This window comes from Nerophis ophidion, linkage group LG17, assembly GCF_033978795.1.
Source record: "Nerophis ophidion isolate RoL-2023_Sa linkage group LG17, RoL_Noph_v1.0, whole genome shotgun sequence".
Taxonomy (NCBI): Eukaryota; Metazoa; Chordata; class Actinopteri; order Syngnathiformes; family Syngnathidae; genus Nerophis; species Nerophis ophidion.
The window spans coordinates 29,377,715-29,400,969 of NC_084627.1; the positions used below are offsets into that span (position 1 = coordinate 29,377,715).

Sequence of the window (23,255 nt, forward strand, 5' to 3'; positions counted from 1 at the left end):
TCTGTTGGATTTTAGAACTTTATTTCCCTTAAAACAAAGGTATCCAAAGTGCGGCCAATTATCCAATGTAGATGTGTTTTGAAGAAAAATGTACCAGCAACACTAACTTTATATTTTTTTCTCACCATACAAATGCAAAAAGTAAACTGTATAACCATCCCGTATTTCAGGGGTCCCCAAACTACGGCCCGCGAGATAGATCCGGCCAGATCTCGGATGCTGGCGGGCCGAATCTGGGCCGCGGGAAGTCCCAAGTTAAATTTTTTATTTTTATTTTATCTGTCCTTTCTAATCTATTTTCTACCGCTTGTTACTTGTTACTCTCAGAGTCTCCTAGACGCTCAGGCAAATCACATTGTCTAAAAATGAATTTTCCAATCGATGACGTGATATCATATATATATATATATATATATACAGCCCGGCCCCCGGCCATAATATTTTAACCCAATGCGGCCTCTGGGTCAAAAAGTTTGGGGACCCCTGCCGTATGCTAACATTTCCTTTCTCCTTATTTTTCTACTATTTAAAGCAAAAAAGTGTCTTTAAAAACAACAAAGAAAAAGCCAAAACTTTGATGCTCACTGAACTGTGTTCTGGTGTTGGGGTATATGCAGAAGTGAATTTGAAAAAAAAAGGAATATTGGGCACAAGTCCATTCATTTCAGCAATTCAAGTTCAAATGTGAGACTATTATGTGATATAAACTCATTATGTCAAGCCTTTATTTGTTATAACTTTTATGATCATTGCTTAGAGTTTTTGAAAACACAAATTTGCCACAGGGGTCAAACTCAAGGCACGGGGCCAGATTTGGCCCGCCACATCATTTCACCTGGCCTGTGAAAACCTGGAGGTAAAAGGCGTCAATAAAATACTTATTTTTTCTTACACACGTATTTTATTTTGACGAAAATCATGTACTGCAGATTTCAAGCTTGATGTAGTGAAATATGCAACTTTGGAGTTGGCAGAGTTGTTTGGAAGAGACATCGAGGAAGAAGATTTCATGGGATTTATCGATTAGGAGTGACAGATTGTTTGGTAAAGGTATAGCATGTTCTATATGTTATAGTTATTTGAATGACTCTTACCATAATATGTTAGGTTAACACACCAGGCACCTTCTCAGTTGGTTATTTATGCCTCATATAACGTGCACTCATTCAGCCTGTTGTTCACTATTCTTTATTTATTTTAAATTACCTTTCAAATGTCTATTCTTGGTGTTGGATTTTATCAAATAGATTTCCCCCCAAAATGCGACTTATACTCCAGTGCGACGTATATATGTTTTTTTCCTTCTTTATTATGCATTTTTGGCCGGTGCGACGTAAACTCCGAAGCGATTTATAATCCGAAAAATACGGTACATATACTTTAAACTTTATTATCTGATCATCCATCCATCCATTTTCTACCATTTGTCCCTTTTGGAGTCGCGGGGTGTGCTGGAGCCTATTGCAGCTGCACTCGGGCGGAAGGCAGGCTACACCCTGGACAAGTTGCCACCTCATACAACAAATATTTTATTTATTCGTGTATTCCCTTTTTTTCTAAAAATAAATACTGAAATATCTGCTTGTCACCTTGACTTATGCCTTCAAAGCAAGTTATCTGTCAATGTGTATGTTGAAAAATGTAATAATCAAATGCACAGGCAGTTGTTGGCTGGTTGAAGTATATTTCGACCATAATAGCAGTTTTAACATGATACGTCACGTTTTTCATTTCTCTTTACAACATGCTGGAAAATGAGTAGGAAGAGCATAGCTTATATAATCCTGCCCCTTTTCCACTTCATAATAAATCATATTATGAGGCAATAATGGATTTACATTCATATTTATTCACAATTACAAGCGGTCCCCTGAAGGCAGCCAAGGCTATAATGTGGCCCTCAATGGAAACAAGTTTGACACATCTAAGCCATAGTTATCAAAAAAAGGGCATGAAATATCCTGAGTTGAATGTTAGGAGCTAATGTCATATATTATGTAGTTTCAAATTGTAAACCTACTTGCTGGAATGAATGTACCTTTGCACAACATCATACATTTTCAAATCTCTCCTGTTCATACGTATATATTTGTAAGTGTATATGCTGACGTCTCACACTGGGAAGTCGAATTTGAATTGTCGGATGTCGGATTCAAAACGTGTTCACCAGGCTGCTAGTGAGTGTTGTGTTTTGTTTTGTTGTTTGAACTGACGTAGGAAGTGAGCGGTTGAAACAAGTATGACAGTTATGTCAACCAACCAGATACTTATTGGTCTGGTGACCCTTCCCCCACCCGTTTTTATTACCCTTTTTTTAAAGGTGTCTCACGCAACCTCCGCTCTCCTACATGTTAATCATCTCTTTCTAATAAAATACTTTTTTCTGCCACCATTACTGCCACTTTGTGGAAAACACGACAAATAAGAATTGTTACAGCACATCATGACAGACACAACATGACCTGATATCATAGTTTGATCTTTCAGACACACCTGCCTATCGCCACAAAACACATTCCGGTTTATTGTTTTTGATTTGTCGTCTGATAAGAACACCTTCATTTGCTCATAGGTCTTCGTGTCTTGTGTACCATATTTTTCGGACTACAAGTCGCAGTTTTTTTCATAGTTTTGCCAGGCGTGCGACTTATACTCAGCAGCGACTTATGTGTGAAATTATTAACACATTACCTTAAAATATCAAATAATATTATTTAGATCATTCACGTAAGAGACTAAACATATAAGATTTAATCGGATTTAGCAATTAGGAGTGATAGATTGTTTGGCAAACGTATAGCATGTTCTATATGTTATAGTTATTTGAATGACTCTTACCATAATATGTTACGTTAACATACCAGGCACCTTCTCAGTTGGTTATTTATACGTCATATAACGTACACTTATTGTTGTTCACTATTCTTTATTTATTTTAAATTACCTTTAAAATGTCTATTCTTGGTGTTGGGTTTTATCAAATAAATTTCCCCCAAAAATGCGACATACTCCGGTGCGACTTATATATGTTTTTTTCCTTCTTTATTATGCATTTTCGGCAGGTGCGACTATTACTCTGGAGCGACTTATACTCCGAAAAATACGGTATACACTACACCAACATACAAATGTTTTGTTGAGTCCCAAATAATTTCTATAAGTAACTCTACTTGAAATTATGTGACATGAATCCTAATGAAAAGGTTGTGTATGTAAATGTAGTTATTTAAGCCTCTATGCTGATGATGTATTACTTTTCCTACAAAATACACATTCTTCTTTTCAAGACACAATCTCACTCATTGATAAATTCAGTTCTATTTCAGATTAGGCCATCAACTGGTACAAATCTACTGTGTTGCCTATTGGTTTTCACTTTAAGAGCACCTTGTCGATTCCACTGTACAAAGGGAACATTAATCACCTGAATATCAATATTTCATCCACATTGTCAGATCTGAATCACTTGAATTACTCCCCAATCTTAAAATCGATTGAGAATGATCTGGCGTGTTGGAATACACTGCCCATTTCACTTATTGGAACGGTTTCTACTGTGAAAATGATGGTCTTGCCTAGGGATAATTATTTCCTTTCAATGATTCCCACCAAACCTTCTTAAATTTGGTTTAAATCACTAGACCCACAAATCAATACGTTTCTTTGGAAACTTAATCCTGCACGTATCAGCCTTAAAACATTACAAAAACCCAAGGAATATGAGGGGTTTAGGACTCCCAAATTTTTCCAATTACTTCTTTGCAAATAAACTACAGGAAGGGGAAGCAGTGCACTCTCAACACCGTGTATGGTGCGGATGGTGTTCTGCTGACCTCAACTGCGGATGTTGTGGATAGGTGGAAGGAATACTTTGAAGACCTCCTCAATCCCACCAACACGTCTTCCTATAAGGAAGCAGTGCCTGGGGAATCTGTGGTGGACTCTCCTATTTCTGGGGCTGAGGTTGCTGAGGTAGTTAAAAAGCTCCTCGGTGGCAAGGCCCCAGGGGTGGATGAGATCCGCCCAGAGTTCCTTAAGGCTCTGGATGCTGTGGGGCTGTCTTGGTTGACAAGACTCTGCAGCATCGCGTGGACATCGGGGGCGGTACCTCTGGATTGGCAGACCGGGGTGGTGGTCCCTCTCTTTAAGGGGGACCGGAGGGTGTGTTCCAACTATCGTGGGATCACACTCCTCAGCCTTCCCGGTAAGGTTTATTCAGGTGTACTGGAGAGAGGTTACGCCGGATAGTCAAACCTCGGATTCAGGAGGAACAGTGTGGTTTTCGTCCTGGTCGTGGAACTGTGGACCAGCTCTATACTCTCGGCAGGGTTATTGAGGGTGCATGGGAGTTTGCCCAACCAGTCTACATGTGCTTTGTGGACTTGGAGAAGGCATTCGACCGTGTCCCTCGGGAAGTCCTGTGGGGAGTGCTCAGAGAGTATGGGGTATCGGACTGTCTTATTATGGCAGTCCGATCCCTGTACGATCAGTGTCAGAGCTGGGTCCGCATTGCTGGCAGTAAGTCAGACACGTTTCCAGTGAAGGTTGGACTCCGCCAAGGTTGCCCTTTGTAACCGATTTTGTTCATAACTTTTATGGACAGAATTTCTAGGCGCAGTCAAGGCATTGAGGGGTTCCGGTTTGGTGGCCGCGGGATTAGGTCTCTGCTTTGCAGATGATGTGGTCCTGATGGCTTCATCTGGCCGGGATCTTCAGCTCTCACTGGATCGGTTCGCAGCAGAGTGTGAAGCGGCCGGAATGAGAATCAGCACCTCCAAATCCGAGTCCATGGTTCTCTCCCGGAAAAGGGTGGAGTGCCATCTCCGGGTTGGGGAGGAGACCCTGCCCCAAGTGGAGGAGTTCAAGTACCTATGAGTCTTGTTCACGAGTGGGGGAAGAGTGGATCGTGAGATCGACAGGCGGATCGGTGCGGCGTCTTCAGTAATGCGGACGTTGTACCGATCTGTTGTGGTGAAGAAGGAGCTGAGCCGGAAGGCAAAGCTCTAAATTTACCGGTCGCTCTACGTTCCCATCCTCACCTATGGTCATGAGCTTTGGGTCGTGACCGAAAGGATAAGATCACGGGTACAAGCGGCTGAAATGAGTTTCCTCCGCCGTGTGGCGGGGCTCTCCCTTAGAGATAGGGTGAGAAGCTCTGTCATCCGGGAGGAACTCAAAGTAAATCCGCTGCTCCTCCACATGGAGAGGAGCCAGATGAGGTGGTTCGGGCATCTGGTCAGGATGCCACCCGAACGCCTCCCGAGGGAGGTGTTTAGGGCATGGGGAAGACCCAGGACACGTTGGGAAGACTATGTCTCCCGGCTGGCCTGGGAACGCCTCGGGATCCCCCGGGAAGAGCTAGACGAAGTGGCTGGGGAGAGGGACGTCTGGGCTTCCCTGCTTAGGCTGCTGCCCCCGCGACCCGACCTCGGATAAGCGGAAGAAGATGGATGGATGGATGGACATTTTAGAAATTATCATTTCTAACTTATTAGATCATTTATGGATAGATATTGTAAAATCTCTCAGCCAGGAGTGTCAAACATGGACTTGGATTGTTTCTTCTACGCAAAGGATGATTGGCACGAGCCGGGCGTGAATGTAAATAAAGTTGTATTTATATACTAACAAAACTACAAAAATGTAAACAAATGGTGCGTACAATGGTGGAGAACAAACTACACTAATGAAAACAAAAACAGCACAATGGCATGACTATATACAAAAACAAAACTAAACAACTGTGACATGACAAAACCAAAAACTTACTGTGACATGAGCATGAGGGAAACAGCATGGCTTGGCATAAAGGGGTTGAGGAATACGGAGGTATGTAGGTACATCGGTAGGTAAGGTAAAGTTGCCAGACTGAACTATCAGGCAACTGTGGCTTAAATACTGGCAGTGATCATTGCAAACAGGTGTGAGGGCTGAGGAGAGGTGCGCGACTTGAGGGCAAGGTGAAAATCAATGAGTTGGCATGGAGACAAAAACAAACCAGGAAGTGCAAAACAGAACTGAAAGTTCAAAAAACAAAACATAACATGACCAAAACAAAACATGATCCAAAGGCGTGACAAGGAGATCCCAATTTCTTTATTAGCCGAATTCTTTGAAAACACAACTGCTTTAAAAGTATTAATATACCTTAACAGCTTGATGGGAATTTTGGAAAATAACTGGGTCCCCACTCCCTCCATGCCAATTTACACCTATTTGGAATAATCTTGATTTTCTGCTTAACAAGAAACCATTGAACATTCCAACATGGTATGATAAGGAAGTCAGATGCCTTGGAGATATCATCAATAGAAACAGGTTTACCTCTTTTAAAGACTTAAAAAACACAATACGCAATAAATTCCCCTTGACAAGAATGAGTAACAATATTTACAGCACGTAACACAATGTACGCACTATGAAAAAGCTTCATTGTTGTTGCTGTGGGCAACAAGACCATTTAAAAAAAAATCTGGCATCTCAGTGGGTTCCGGGCCGGATTGCCGCACCACCAGCGTGTGTATGGTTTTGTTTGTTTCTATACTGTATGTGTGTGTGTGTAAGTATGTATTTTTTTTATTGTTATATATATGTATGTTTGTATGTAGATATGTATCCATTTATTTGCTTTCTTTTTTTATCATATATGTATTGTTGTATTTGAAAAAATGGTATTATTGATAATAAGGTAATTATCGTTATTATTAATTATCAATAGTGCTATTTCTATCTGTATTTTTATTGCTCCATTTTAATGTTCATTGTCATTTCTGTTGTATTAATATTTAATTCAGTAACTGCTTTTTTGCTAGCGCTTTTCGTATCATATGTGTACATATCGTATTTGCTGGTGTTGTTGTCTCTCCACCTTATCTCCCTTTTGTCCCCACAATTTTCCCCTCGGTCTTCCTTTTTTTTTCTTTTTTCGATCCCCTCCTGCTCTGCTCCGGCTGCACCAAACATTAATATAAATCCATTTAATAAATTCAGTTACAAATAAGGCAACACAAGAAGTATCCTACATTTTTCATGTGTTAAGTAAATGTGTACAGCAAATATGGGCATCTATATCAACTATATGATTTGCCTTAGTGGCGGGTTAGGACAAAAAAAGTTAAGTAAATGTAGTTATAAATGTAGTTATTTTATTTCAATGTATCTGGAAAAAGCAAGAAAATGCATATTTTAGATACATGCTTTTCATTAGCAAATTGTATACATTTTAGTTATTTTTCCATTTTGTTTTTTGTGTAGAATGGACATAGCAATCATGCTTTTGATTTCACATATTATGTTACATATCAAAAATGCAGACATGCAAATCCATAATTATTGGAGTGTATTTTTTATATTACATTTCATTCAAGCCGATACTGATTTCTTATTTTTTTATTTCATTTTGATTTAGCTGTAGTTTCTGCACACCTGTAGTTAAGAACGCCTAAAACAAAGTTGGATTTGACAAGGGGCACCTGTATATTTGTGGGGTAAGGCTGGTCGCCAGAGCCATCGTTCCATAATGAAATCACAAATCTCAATCTTTAGCCCTCTCTGTGGTTTATTTTATGTTTTACAAAAAATTGTAGTGTCCCTGGGGAGAACTTCCCTGTTACCATCATGCCTTACTGTGCATACTAATGACATATAGTTGTTATAGTTCAGTGTTTAGTATTACTTGTTGCACTAAGTTGCATATAGGTTCTCCCCCATTTAATAATAGTCTCTGTGTATGTGTGTTTAAGTACCGTTTTGATTATGTGTCTTTGGTGTTGTGTGTTGTTTCATTGTTGTTCTGTGTCATGGCCCTCCTGCATTTTCACCATTTATTTATTTGACATTGGAAATGTAATAAGTTGACTCGCAATGTTGTTAGCTGGTAAATACTGTGCACGATATCCATTCCACAAATTGACTTTGTATCATTTAATCACTAAATTGCAATATGTGAGGAATGTATATTTTTAGCACAATAATATCATAACATATCGGCTCTACTATGACAAACATGTCCGAATGAATTTAATTATTTTGCACTAAAAATCAAGAAAATCATGTTTCAGATAAAAAAAGAGATAAATACTTGGTTACATTTTAGTTTAATTATTTCAAGGGTGTAAAAAGTGTGGAGATACATGCATGAATGCTTGATTTAACAAATTCTAGCGGTTTGTATTTTGGTGGTGTTTGTATTTTTTGTATCTGTTTATCAATAATATATGATTTTCTTTTGAAATAAAAATAAAATAACCAAATATGGAGATAAGGGACTTCCATTGAATAAATGTAATAATGTTTTACAATGTTTATCTAAAAACATATTTTCTAATTTAAACACATTTGAGTTATATGTATTTGATTGAACAAATTCAGTCAGTTTAATAAATATTCAATTGCAGGGAGTGTTCCTTTACTATAATAGCATACTATACTGCAGTTTGTATTACTTGTATAAATACAATTTGTATATATTGTTCATATTCGATATACTATGATGTATATATTGGATACATTTGTTCTTATTGAAACACAAAGAATAACAACAACATTATTTTAATTGGCAAATAAAGGGAATTATTCACTAATTTAAAATTAAATCTGCTATTTATTTATTTTTAGGAAAAAAAATACAAAAATATTTAGACAGGGTTTTCATTGGACACATCTTAAGTTTTTCTTTTTTATTCTGTCAGTTAAATACATTCTACATTTCATAAGTGGTATTTGTATTGTTTTAGTTTGTTTTAGCTTCAGCCCTGCCACGACACTGAGAGAGACAAGCAATGGAAAATGGATTGATGTAGTATATGTTCTATCAATAATATAACAATTTTCTTTTTTCTTTTCAAATAGAATTGAAATAAATATGTAGATGTAAGATTTTTATTGAACACATATTTTTTTTAATTCAAAACAATATTTTGATATTAAAAACAACAACAAAAAATAAATGTACAGTATGTTTTTGATTCAACAAATTCATTCAGTATAAATATCAGGGAGTTTTACTTTATTATCATACTGTAGCTTGCCAATGAAAATTATGTGTTTCCAAATTTTTATGTGAATCTAAAATATTAATACATAGACTTTTCTTTGGCAGGTCTGGGGAAATGGTCCCTATTTTAAAATAAAATGTGAGAATATTGTTTTTTTAGATGTAAAAAACAAGTATGGTGATGAATGGTTTTCATTGGACAAATTATGTGAGGTTTTTTTTTAAATGTTTAAAAGTATTGCCATACAAAAATAACTACAATTTGTTGATACACACATTCTGCGACTGTTTGTAGTCCAGTAAAAGGAATATTGCTGATTCACTACATAGTTGTTATAAGTTATATGCTTCAACATTCATCTGTAAAAACATAACAAAGTAATTTATTTTTCGAGTCATCTTACGCGACTTACTATTACAATTCAACAAAAGTAAATACCGGTATCTGTAAGAGTATGTCTGTGTTATTGTTTGCTAATGTGTGAAAAGGTCCAGATTTCAAAGAAAACTCTTTACTGTTGACAACGTTTACAACTACTGTGTGTTTTACTAAATTGCTACAAAAACAATGCAAGCATTACCAAAATTTTCAACAGTTCAAATTTGTAGATGTCGTCTTTGATGCAAGACTAATATGGAAGGGACATATACAGCAATTTGTGGATGAGTGTAAAAAGGTAATACGTGTAATGAGGTGTTTGTCAGGTAGCACCTGTGGGGTGAGTTGTGCATCTCTTAACCCTTGTATTATGTTGGAAAATGACATTTATTATGTTGCGGGTCGTTTTGACCCATACTGTGTAAATGCACTCAAAACAGTCAAGAAAACAGGTTAAACCAATAACAATTTTATTTTAGGTTGTATAAACATTTAGAAAAGTGACATACAATACATTTTTTATTCCAATTGTATTATGTTAAGGGTCAATTTGACCCATTTCAGTTTTTGTGTTGATCAAAGTACTGGTTATCCTTTCTTTTTCTTGCTGAAGTCTGGTGACTTTTCCTCATCTAGGGTCATGAACTGGTGTGTAAATCTGGAAACTTTGTTGTGTAGTGGAATGTTTGTGCAGAGTTTGTATAAAAAGATGATGTTGCGAGTCATTTTGACCCAGGCGCTTTAATGTGGGTAAATAGCTGTTCAGATCCAAAAATAAACATGTCTCCTTGATGAACTTTTTACTTTGATGTACAATTGTTTGTATTTTGATTGTCCTGAGACCCAAAGCCAGGTGTGTGAAGAGAGGGAACTTTCTCACACTTGTCCTTGTCTCCTCAGATGTCATCCTTCTGGAGCTCATTTTTGGTGAGTTTGTCAAAGAGATGACATGAGAACAGTGACAAGGACAAGCTTGAGAAAGTTCCCTCTCTTCACACACCTGGCTCTGGGTCTCAGAGGCAATGAAAATACAAACAATTGTACATCAAAGTAAAAAGTACATCAAAGAGACTTGTTTATTTTGGCTATTTACCCACATTAAAGCGTATGGGTCAAAATGACCCGCAACATCATCTTTGTATACAAACTCTGCAAGACATTCCACTACTCAACATAGTGTCCAGATTTTACACACCAGTTCATGACCCTAGATGAGGAAAAGTCACCAAATTTCAGCAAGAAAAGGAAAGGATAACCAGTACTTTGATCAACACAAAAACTGAAATGGGTCAAATTGACCCTCAACATAATAGAAGGGTTAAAAGAGTTTATGTGGCCTTGATTTAGTCAAAGGTTGACTATGGATGTATGGCGTATTGTTCAGCAGCAAAATTAGTAATCAAAAAGTTGGATGATGTGCAAGCGCAAGGGTTAAGAGTGTGCAGCGGTGCTTTTAAAATTTCACCACTGTCAGAACTTCTAGGGGAGATGGTAAAAATGCCATTAAATATCAGAAGGAAGTAGTTAATAAGAAATTATTGGGCACATCTGCGGAGACACGATGACTCACAACCAAACTAAGGCTGTGCTGGAGGAGTGCTGGGAGAGTGGGAGCAGTCAGAAATTGGAATATTATACAAATCCCGTTTCCATATGATTTGGGAAATTGTGTTAGATGTAAATATAAACGGAATACAATGATTTGCAAATCATTTTCAACCCATATTCAGTTGAATATGCTACAAAGACAACATATTTGATGTTCAAACTGATAAACATTTCTTTTTTGCAAATAATCATTAACTTTAGAATTTGATGCCAGCAACATGTGACAAAGAAGTTGGAAAAGGTGGGCATAAATGCTGATAAAGTTGAGGAATGCTCATCAAACACTTATTTGGAACATCCCACAGGTGTGCAGGCTAATTGGGAACAGGTGGGTGCCATGATTGGGTATAAAAACAGCTTTCCAAAAAATGCTCAGTCTTTCACAAGAAAGGATGGGGCGAGGTACACCCCTTTGTCCACAACTGCGAGAACAAATAGTCAAACAGTTTAAGAACATCGTTTCTCAAAGTGCAATTGCAAGAAATTTAGGGATTTCAACATCTACGGTCCATAAGATCATCAAAAGGTTCAGAGAATCTGGAGAAATCACTCCACGTAAGCGGCATGGCCGCAAACCAACATTGAATGACCGTGACCTTCGATCCCTCAGACGGCACTGTATCAAAAACGGACATCAATCTCTAAAGGATATCACCTCATGGGCTCAGGAACACTTCAGAAAGCCACTCTCACTAAATACAGTTCACCGCTACATCTTTAAGTGCAAGTTAAAGCTCTACTATGCAAAGCAAAAGCCATTTATCAACAACATCCAGAAAACGTGGAAAAGTGTTCTGCGGTCTGACGAGTCCACATTTCAAATTGTTTTTGGAAATATTCAACATCACCAAAGGGGAAGCGAACCATCCAGACTGTTATCGACGCAAAGTTCAAAAGCCAGCATCTGTGATAGTATGGGGGTGCATTAGTGCACAAGGCATGGGTAACTTACACATCTGTGAAGGCACCATCAATGCTGAAAGGTACATACAGGTTTTGGAACAACATATGCTGCCATCTAAGCGCCGTCTTTTTCATGGACGCCCCTGCTTATTTCAGCAAGACAATACCGAGCCACATTCAGCACGTGTTACAACAGCGTGGCTTCCTAAAAAAAGAGTGTGGGTACTTTCCTGGCCTGCCTTCAGTCCAGACCTATCTCCCATCGAAAATGTGTGGCGCATTATGAAGTGTAAAATACGACAGCGGAGACCCCGGACTGTTGAACGACTGAAGGTCTACATAAAACAAGAATGGGAAAGAATTCCACTTTTCAACAATTAGTTTCCTCAGTTACCAAACGTTTATTGAGTGTTGTTAAAAGAAAAGGCGATGTAACACAGTGGTGAACATGCCCTTTCCCAACTACTTTGGCACGTGTTGCAGCCATGAAATTCTAAGTTAATTACTATATGCAAAAAAAAAAAAAGTTTATGAGTTTGAACATCAAATATCTTGTCTTTGTAGTGCATTCAATTGAATATGGGTTAAAAAGGATTTGCACATCATTGTATTCTGTTTATATTTACATCTAACACAGTTTCCCAACTCATATGGAAACTAGGTTTGTATATAAAGATGTAAGTAAAGCCCCACAGTGGCTTACCCAGTGATAGCTCCATGGATGCCGGTTAGACCAGAAGTAGATTGGCATTTAATAAAAGTAAAAAAAAAAAGAATGTAAATAACTTAAGTGTATTCCTCCATGCATCCATCCACCCTTTTTCTTATGCCTGTCTGAGGTCAGGTCACGGGGGCAGCAACCTAAGCAGAGAAGCACAGACTTCCCTCTCCCCAGCCACTTTGTCCAGCTCCTCCTGGGGGATCTTGAGGCATTCCCAAGCCAGGCGTTAGACATAGTATCCTGGATCTTCTCCGAGGCCTCCTACTGGTCGAACGTGCCCTAAACACTTCCCCAGGGAGGCGTCCAGGTGGCATTTTGACCAGATGCCCGAACCACCTCATCTGGCTCCTCTTGATGTGGCGGAGCAGCGGATTACTTTGAGCTCCTTTGACAAAGCTTCTTACCCTATCTCTAAGGGAGAGCCCCGCCACCCGATGCAGGAAACAAATGTTGGTCGCTTGTACCCGGGATCGTCTTTTCGGTTATAACCCAAAGCTAATGACCATAGGTGAGGATGGGAATGTAGGTCGACCGGTAAATTGAGAGCTGTGCCTTCCGGCTCAGCGCTTTCTTTACCACAACGGATCGATACAGATAAGTGAATTCAATGAGCACATAATAAATTAGTATGGAAATGTCACATTGGTGTATACAGATGGGGTAGTGGTGGCAACAAAAGGAATCGGGGTGAACAGAAGTGCATCAGACAATCTCGTGGTGTACACAAAGGAAGTGGTGGCAATAATGGTGGAATGGAAGTGGGCGGAGCTAACTAAGAAGGATAAAGTCATTTCACTCAAACAGCCCAAGTTCAGGAAATTTTATGGAAAGTGTTGCAAACAGTCACAAACATAAAAATTGAAAAAAGGAAGATTAAGTTTTTGTGTGTACCGGCACATGAAGGTGTGAGGGTAAATGTAAAAGCAGATGAGTTTGCGAAGAAAGCTTAAAGAAAAGAAAATGTAAAGATGCATGTAAATATGTGCAAGGCAGGGGTGAAATGCGAAATTTGCAGGAAGTGTTGAAGAATGGCAAAAGAGGTGGGATAGAGAAGTCAAAAGAAGACAGTTATGGGAAATACAGCAGAGTGTAAAAATGGAAATGGTTGGAAGTATGGCTGGGCGATATTGCCTTTTTTTAATACCGCAATATTTTTAGGCCATATCGCGATATACTATATATATTACGATATTTTTGCCTTAGCCTTGAATGAACACTTGATGCATATAATTACAACAGTATGATGATTCTACGTGTCTATATTAAAACATTCTTGTTCATACTGCACTAATATATGCTACTTTTAAACTTTCATGCAGAGAAGGAAATCACAACTAAGTCAATTTACCAAAACTGTATTTATTAAAGTTATTAGCAGGTGACTTTTCAAATGATGCTGCATATTAGCAGTAATGCTACTTTTGGTAGTAAAGCTTGTGTCCCACAAATGACAAATTAATGTTGTCTATTCGACATCTTCCCGCTTGAAGCTGAACCAGGTGACTTTTCAAATGATGCTGCATATTAGCAGTAATGCTACTTTTGGTAGTAAAGCTTGTGTCCCACAAATGACAAATTAATGTTGTCTATTCGACATCTTCCCGCTTGAAGCCGAACCACCGCCAGACGATGGGCCCCGTGCTGTTTTTCTTGGGAATTAATTCCTCCTTCATTGATTGATTGATTGATATTTTTGTTAGTAGATTGCACAGTTCAGTACATATTCCGTACAATCGACCACTAAATGGTAACACCCGAATAAGTTTTTCAACTTGTTTAAGTCGGGGTCCACGTTAATCAATTCATTTGTTACGATATTCGCACATTTTTTCTCCGCAACAACCCGCTAGCATCACAGCTAACGTTAGCCACGCCCCCCTTTCTGCTGGGCGAGGGCGTATACGTATGACGTGACGGTGCGTGACGTATGAATGTGCGCCTGCTGGTCTGTGAGGAGACACAGGAAAAAACGAGGAGAGTGTAATGCCCACAGCTGTGTGAGAACATCTACTCGACTATTACAATATAGTCATTTTCTATATCGCACAGAGACAAACCCGCGATATATATCGTATATCAATATATCGCCCAGCCCTAGTTGGAAGTGCAATGAGAAGGTAAGAAATTATACTGATGAGATTAAAGGCCTACTGAAATTAGATTTTCTTATTTAAACGGGAATACCAGGTCCATTCTATGTGTCATACTTGATCATTTCGCGATTATTGCCATATTTTTGCTGAAAGGATTTAGTAGAAAACATCGACGATAAAGTTCGCAACTTTTGGTCGCTAATAGAAAAGCCCTGCCTTTACCGGAAGTATGTGCGCGTGACGTCACAAGTTGCAGGGCTCCACATATATTCACATTGTTTTTAATGGGAGCCACCAGCAGTAAGAGCAATTCGGACCGAGAAAACGACAATTTCCCCATTAATTTGAGCGAGGATGAAAGATTCGTGAATTAGGATATTGATAGTGAAGGACTAGAAAGAAAGAAAAAAGCGACGGCTCTGGGCGGCGGCAGTGTGAGCGTTTCAGATGTAATTAGACACATTTACTAGGACAATACTGGAAGATACTTTATCTGCTTATTGTTTTAATAGTGTTTTAGTGAGATTTTAAAGATTGTAAAGACATACCTCGAGGTCGGATGGCTGCGGTGAACACGAAGTATCTCAGAGAGAAGCAGAGGAGCCAAGCTCACAGCTGCCTTTTAAACAGCTGCTGCAGGACGACGAATAATCCAATGATTTCTCTGGTAAGATATATATCACAATTTCCCTATCCAAAAACATGCTGGTTGACATAGAGAAAACATGTTCGCTTGACCGCTCTGTGTTAAAGCTTCACAACAAACAAAGAAACACCGGCTATGTCTCGGTGCTAACGACAGCTGCAATCCACCGCTTTCCACCAACAGCATTGTTCTTTATAGTCTCCATTATTAAATGAACACATTGCAAAAGATTCAGCAACACAGATGTCCAGAATACTGTGTAATAACACCATGAACAGTGACAACTTTTAGCCGTGTTTGGTGCAGCGCTATTTCCTTACAGTCCGTGACGTCATGCGGATACGTCATCATTCCGCGACGTTTTCAACAAGAAACTCGCTGAAAGTTTAAAATTGCAATTTAGTAAACTAAAAAGGCTGTATTGGCATGTGTTGCAATGTTAATATTTCATCATTGATATATAAACTTTCAGACTGTGTGGTGGGTAGTAGTGGGTTTCAGTAGGCCTTTAAGAATAGGCTATGTTATAGGTATTCATGAATTAACAATGGCTGGGGTGTTAAATATGAGGGATAGAAAGCAGGTGAGTGCACTAATGGAGTTTTTGAAGAGCACAGGGTTATATTATAGGAAGAGGTGGGTTAAAAGATAGAGCAGGTGCACGTGGGTAAATGATTGGATAGATATTTAATTATATTCATTTATTTTTTGTTTATTTCAAGTTTTTTTGTGAAATGGGGATTTAGGTTGTGCACTACTGTCTGACCCACAACCCGGAGCAGAAAGTAGCGGTAATGCACCATTCAGTTGGATGCCAAAACACAAAGAAGACAAATTACCCCCCTAAACGAACCGGAAGATTAGGTTCGATTTACAGGAAGTTGTCAGCAATGTTTTGTTGCTAGTAGGGACTGTGAAAATGGCGACCCCTCGTCGCTCCTTTCAGCTTCTCTCTTCCCCGCCCGGAGGCGCCTCGTTCGCAGTCACCCCGCTGGGCTCGCCTCTGGCCCTGTCCTACGATTCCGTGCCTCTCACCCGTGGAGCCGGTGCGGACAGTGTAGCAGACGGCGAAGCTTCCCCGGACCCAACCTCTCCCTCCACCCCCGCTGCCTCTCCATCTTTCGCCCACAGCAGCGGGTCTAGCAGCAAAGCTAGCTCCCCGACATCTACGGAGGGCAGCGGCGCGAGTGCAGCCTCGACGCCGGACTCCTGTAGCGGTAACACGGGCAGCGGCAACGGTTTTTTAGGGTGTCCGAACGGAGTGTTCAGGGAGCTGTTTGAAGCATGTCGGAATGGAGATGTTTCGAGGGTGAAGAAACTAGTGGATACAGCCAACGTGAACGCTAAAGACATGACAGGACGTAAATCGACACCTTTACACTTTGCTGCAGGTAACTAAAATATATTTACAAACAAAGTCACCGACCTGACATAAACATCCTGTTTTTAGCACAATCACAAGACTTTTTAGGGCTTTGCACCTACATGTGAAAATAGTCGACTGTTTGAATTATGCTCATGAGACTGTTCTAACAAGTAGGTGTATGTAAAATAATATTCAATACGGTAACACTATGTGAATTATTTGCAAAAGAGTGGTTATGTCGAAGCAAAGTATTAGAAACATTTTACTACATTGTTCATGACGTTAAACGTCTTTACACACTTAGTTTAAAAGGATCAATTATATGTATTTAATTTATTGTTTTTGATCACACACTGACATGTCATATACCACACACAGAGCCCCACAGAGGACATGATGGGAAGAAACGAGCAAAAAAAACCCCAACAAAACCAAGAAATTATTGCAAGAGGGTTAGATATAGCCTTACAAAGATTTATGAAATCCAGAGAAACTGTTACCGATACTGCCATGATTATTGATTGCTAATCATCAGATGTTTTACACAACTTTCTGGGATCAATTTTTGGAATATTGTAAGCAATGTTCCCTCTAATTTTTCATGTGTGTGAGCAAATGCAAAAACTCCTTGAGCATTCAACGGAGCAAATGTGAGCAACATCAGACGTGCACACTGTGGCCACATCTTTAGCACACCTGTCCCAAACCTGAATAAATAACAAGTTACATTTCTTATTATTATAATCAAATGACAGCAGTTACTTCCATGTGATCATTTTCTAATAGAAGTGTTTTGGCCCACTTACAATGACAAGAACAACAAATATTGTTTTTCATGAGCTGTATACCAGTATTGTGTGTCTGGGTGGGGTCCTGCTTTGGAAATCATATGTACCCCTTTCAGATATCGCATTTAGTTCCCAATAAAACATTCACATGTTGCACAATGAGATGTAAGCACTGGATCATGTGTACATTCCTGCAACTTTCCGTTTGTAAAATATATATATTTTTATTAGTATTTCTTTAATATAATATCAGCATTTAATGATTAATATTTATAAATTAAGATTCTTAATAAATGACAGTAGAATGAGCACACATTTAATTGGTAAATCATAGTGTAACGACCTGGAATTACACATAATGTGCACATAATGTCCGACTTTTTGTGTGGCTGTAAACGCATCACTGGCTCAGTGCCATATGTACATGCGTTGGCACAAGTGAGAAAGAGCGAGCGGTTGCTTTTGATATGACAGATGGAAAAGTTATCCGCAAGAAATGGATTTCCTCAAAAAATGTTTGCATACTCCTCAGCATGGAAAATAATGTTACGGAGAATGCACGGAGAATAATGTTATTTCCACAATGTGTGTCGTTCTGCTTTCACTCCCTACAACAACACGGTAGTCGGCGGATAGCGAGCGCAAAAAAGTGACGGCTCCCGGAGTATTATCCGGAGTCATATAGAAATATATGTAGTGTTCATCGTGTGAGGCAATGCAAATCAAACAATAAAAAAACCCAATTTGAATTGGTCCAGGTTATCGAGGACTGTTATTACTGACAGACAGGTCTCGCAGTGTACCTGCAGCCGGGCACGTAAGAAAACTCTCGTCTCCATGGCAACGTTTCTGTCGCTTTCACTCACTTGCCGCTTTTCCAGTAACGCAGAGGTAGGCAACTCAGAACGTTGAAAGAGCCATTTTGGACCCAAATAACACAACGCAGTCAAGCTCCATTTACATTAAAACTTGCGGGCCGCACTAACTTAAAACTTTCATATTAAGGTGGGGGCCGCAAAATAACGTCTCGCGGGCCGCTATTGGCCCTCGGGCCACGTGTCTGAGACCCCTGACCTAGATGTATGGTGAAATGCAATGTCTAAAAAATAAAATATTCCAACCTAAAAATGTTAGTCTACACTTCAAAGTTAAATGACTTAAAACTTACTTTTATTATATTAATTTTCACCTCCACCACAGCAGACATTTTCCTCACAATCCTATCTCAATACCCCATAAATTGTAAAACTATGGCATAAGAGGTATTTCACAACAGTGGTTAGTTAAGTAATAGATCTCAATATGTGGAAATTAACACGACTAAATCACAGCCAAAAAGAGTAACTTGTGGGGTTCCACAAGCTTTGTTATTGGCACTTAAGTTATTTGTACTTAATTTAAATATTTGTTCAGTATCTAATAAATTAAAATGTATTACGTTTGCAGATGATACAAATGTATATTGTTCAGGAGAAGACTTGAAACCGCATATTGAATATATAAAGGGAAAAATATCCAGATCCATTGCTATTCTGTATAAAGTAGGACATGCTGAATAAGAAATGTCTGCATATCTTGTATTATTCTTTTATTTTTTCCATATTTAAATGGGTTGTACTTGTATCGCGCTTTTCTACCTTCAAGGTACTCAAAGCGCTTTGACACTACTTCCACATTTACCCATTCACACACACTTTCACACACTGATGGGAGGGAGCTGCCATGCAAGGCACCAACCAGCACCCATCAGGAGCAAGGGTGAAGTGTCTTGCTCAGGACACAACGGATGTGACGAGGTTGGTACTAGGTGGGATTTGAACCAGGGCCCCTCGGGTTGCGCACGGCCACTCTCCCACTGCGCCACGCCATTTTCCCAAAAACATATTGTTTTTGGGAAAATGTTTATGGAACAAATATAAATCCAATACTTAATCTTAAAAACAAATCATTAGAATAATACACAAAACATGCTACTATGAACATACCAATCCATTATTTATAAGTTCTAATATGCTAAAATGGTCAGATATTTAGTTTTTTAAAAACAATGGAAATTATGTTTCGAGTAAAAAACAGCCCTTCCAGCTTGTTCTTAGCTTATTTACATTAAGAGGAGACAATTATAATTTACGGGGAATATTGATTTCTGAAATAGGTAAAGTAAAAATAACTATAAAATACAAATGTATTTCAGCTTTAGGAGTTAACACCCAGCCAAACAAACATACAAACAAACTTGCAGCATTCGCTGACACACAAATACCATTTACGAATACCTTCATTTGTCACTTTCTTATCTTTTCTTCAACTTGCTTTTTCCTTTACAAACCACATCCTGTATCCATCTTTTCCTTACACTTCACACAGTTTCTATTTCTATTCTCCTCTCCTAGAAACCATTCACGTAAGGTTATAACCATCCTTTTTCTCTTCCTTTTTCCAAACCATTCTCTTCATCTTCCCTTCAAACCTCTCCTGCTCTCTCTCTCTCTCTCTCTCTCTCTGTCTCTCTCTGTCTCTCACAATTAAAAACTAATACATCCATTCTTCCATTCATCTCCTTAAAAACACATCAATCCAAAATAAATCAGTCTTGTAAAATACAACAGTGTCAACAACAATCCAAACACAGAGATCTATAGAGGCGGAAAATAATTATAAGAAATATAAAAACAAGCTAATTGGTATACTACGAACATCTAAGAGGGAATACTACAGTCAATTATTAAACAAGAACAGAAACAACATGAGAGCAACATGAGCATCCTAAACAGCATCATTAAAAATGGTACTAAGAAAGATATACTCCCAGTACTTTCTAGATGGAAATGCACAAAATGACAATATGGACCAAATAGTTGGAACGTTTTAATTACTTCCGATATTACTTTGTTAATATCGGAAAAATCTGGGGCAAAGAATTCCAAATGCAGATGATGGGTCAGTTTCATTATTTCCTTAATTCTCCAAAATCATGGAAAAACTATTCAATAGCCGATAAGATACTTTTATCAACAAAAGTGGGACTCTCGTGGAGTACCAATTTGGATTCAGAGCAAATATCTCAACATCAATAGTATTAATCAAAATAACAGAGGAAATGACCAATGCGATAGACGGTAAAGAATGTGCGGCCGCATTAATGAATTTAACAAAAACATTTGACACAATAAATCATCAATAAATCAATGTTTATTTATATAGCCCTAGATCACTAGTGTCGGAGGGCTGCACAAACCACGACGACATCCTTGGCGGAGCCCACATAAGGTCAAGGAAAACTCACACCCGGTGGGACATCGGTGACAGTAACTAATGGGAAACCTTGGAGAGTTAAAAATATTTTAGGATATAAATTAAAATGTTGTTCTATTGTGATTATTCTTAAAATAATTAAAATGTTAATACATTTAAATAATCAATTCACCTTTATCAAAATTAAATTCAAGTTTATTGAATTTACTTTTTAACTTTATTTAATGTATTTGCTATATAAACATTTATTCAAAACTACCCAAATGTATTTATTGGGGCGGCATGGCGTAGTGGGTAGAGCGGCTGGCCAGAAACCTGAGGGTTGCAGGGCCGCTTCCCACCTTTTGACATCCAAAAAATCGCTGCCGTTGTGTCCTTGGGCAGGACACTTCACCCTTTGCCCCCGGTGCCGCTCACACTGGTGGATGAATGAATGATAGGTGGTGGTCGGAGGGGCTGTAGGCGCAAACTGGCAGCCACGCTTCCGTCAGTCTACCCCAAGGCAGCTGTGGCTACTGGTGTAGCTTACCACCACCAGGTGTGAATGAATGTTGAGTCCTATTTCTCTGTGAGCGCTTTGTTTAGAAAAGCGCAATATAAATCTAAGTTATTATTTTTTTAATTGATATTTAAATGTTTATTTATTGATATACCTTTTATTTTACTGGAATTAGCAAGCACCAACTACCAGTACTCTCTACAGACTGAGAACAGCTGTTCAAACACACTTAGTAATGCCAAGCTAAATGCTAACCTCGCCTTACTAGGCCTCAGTAAGCAAATGTTTCCTAAGCTAGCTCAATACTAAACAAATCCTATGCTAATCTAATTTCTGCTAAGCTATGCTATGCTTTGCTATGCTAACAGTGACACACTTCTCCGGCCCACGTCTAACGTGCAGCATGTCACACAGCCTCGTCACACGCCTTTATTTCCAAGACACGTCCCTTATCTCAAATGTCTCCTAACAGAGGCTCCTCTCGTATTTCATTCACACTGTGTGCTATTTCAAACTTTGAACTTGCATACAACAAAATATATTCGGAAAGGAATGGAGGGTAATAGTTAAACAGCTATGTCTTATCTCTCACAACACCTCTTTTTATTACTGCGTCACACGCGCACAACAAAAACATTTTTTAACAAAGAGAGAGAGCCTTTTTCAGTAGTCAAAACTACAATATCGCATAGTCACAATCACACCCACACAGTTAACCGGGTGGAATCACCAACACAGTTAAAAACAACCTCAACAGTCAATTATTTTTCTCACCCAGAAGCACAGCTGTATTATATCAGACCTTAATAATAATAAACAACATTTATTATTCACTCTGAGCTGGACGAAGTGGCTCGGGAGAGGGAAGTCTGGGCTTCTCTGCTTAGGTTGCTGCCCCCGCGACCCGACATCCGATAAGCGGAAAATGATAAATGGATGGATGGATGGATCCATCCATCACTCATATGTTTTCTGAACATAAACTTCTATCTTCTCATAAACACACACATTTTGGACAATTTCCCAACTTTTACTGATTAGCAGGGATGTGAGAAAAGCGTGATCTGCTCACAGCACCAAAGGGGGTTGAGGATGTGGGAGTGTGGGAGTAATGATTATCTTTCTAGCGAGGGAAATAAAACAGATCAGACCCGTAGGTGCATGCATAATGGTTATTAAAACACGCATATATATAAATGTACCAACAAAAACTGAATCACTCCACATCCAACACACTTCTCAACATTCACCAATATACACACACATTAACAAAATGCAACCCACCCCATGTCCGGACTAATATAAACAATTGTGCACGCGTGCTTTTTGTGGAACGGCCGTCTCTTTAAACGCAGACATTTTGCGCATAATGCGGGGATGATCCCGCCTTGCGGAGCAACTCTACGTTACCTTCCTGACCATCATGGCACAAAGCTTAAAGCACCATAGAATCACTGGTCATCACCCGCCAACTCTACGGTCACATGTATGGTCAGTTCCAAACAGTTTCACCAAGTTTCACCAAAGCTCTACCGTATGGAGCCCAATCTCCATCTGTCTAACTGCAGCCCACTAATCAGAACATTGTGAAAAACATCAGCTCAGTCATACTCCTTTACCGGAGTCACTGAAAAGGTCACTAAAAATGAGGCTTTTCTACTGCTGCAGCTCCACAAAGACAGATGTGTCGTACATTCACAAATGTAACAATTTTTTTATAGTCAAATGTACCGCCAGCTAGTGACGAATGCCTTTACTTTAGCTGTACACAGACGGTGCTAAACTGGCTTACTTGCAGAAGAAGACCCCCCTTTCCCGTTTTGCAAGAGGGGGGAAGAAGTTAAAAAATGTATTTGTCTCGAATCGTTTGTGCAAAACACTCCTGAACCACCACAATTCTATTAACAATTCCCCTTATTGTTAAAACAAGAAATCACAAGTTCTCAGACAAACACACTGACAATATAATCACATATAAAACAACCCAATCCAACCATAATAC

The 23,255-nt window shown here is 38.9% G+C and overlaps 1 protein-coding gene across 3 annotated transcripts in view; it reads left to right on the plus strand.

Annotated features, from left to right (window-relative positions):
- LOC133536308 (poly [ADP-ribose] polymerase tankyrase-1) overlaps window positions 1-23,255 on the plus strand; it is a 337,423-nt gene that overhangs the window by 23,445 nt on the left and 290,723 nt on the right. The window contains exon 1 of one of the 3 annotated variants that reach the window (XM_061876733.1): window positions 16,198-16,736. The exons of 1 other annotated variant lie outside the window; for it this stretch is intronic. In XM_061876733.1, coding sequence (XP_061732717.1) covers window positions 16,265-16,736 — 472 coding nt within the window. In that variant the 5' untranslated portion in view covers window positions 16,198-16,264. Of the gene's footprint in view, window positions 1-16,197; window positions 16,737-23,255 lie in introns of those variants that run through there. One more of the 3 variants, XM_061876732.1, reaches the window with a different exon arrangement.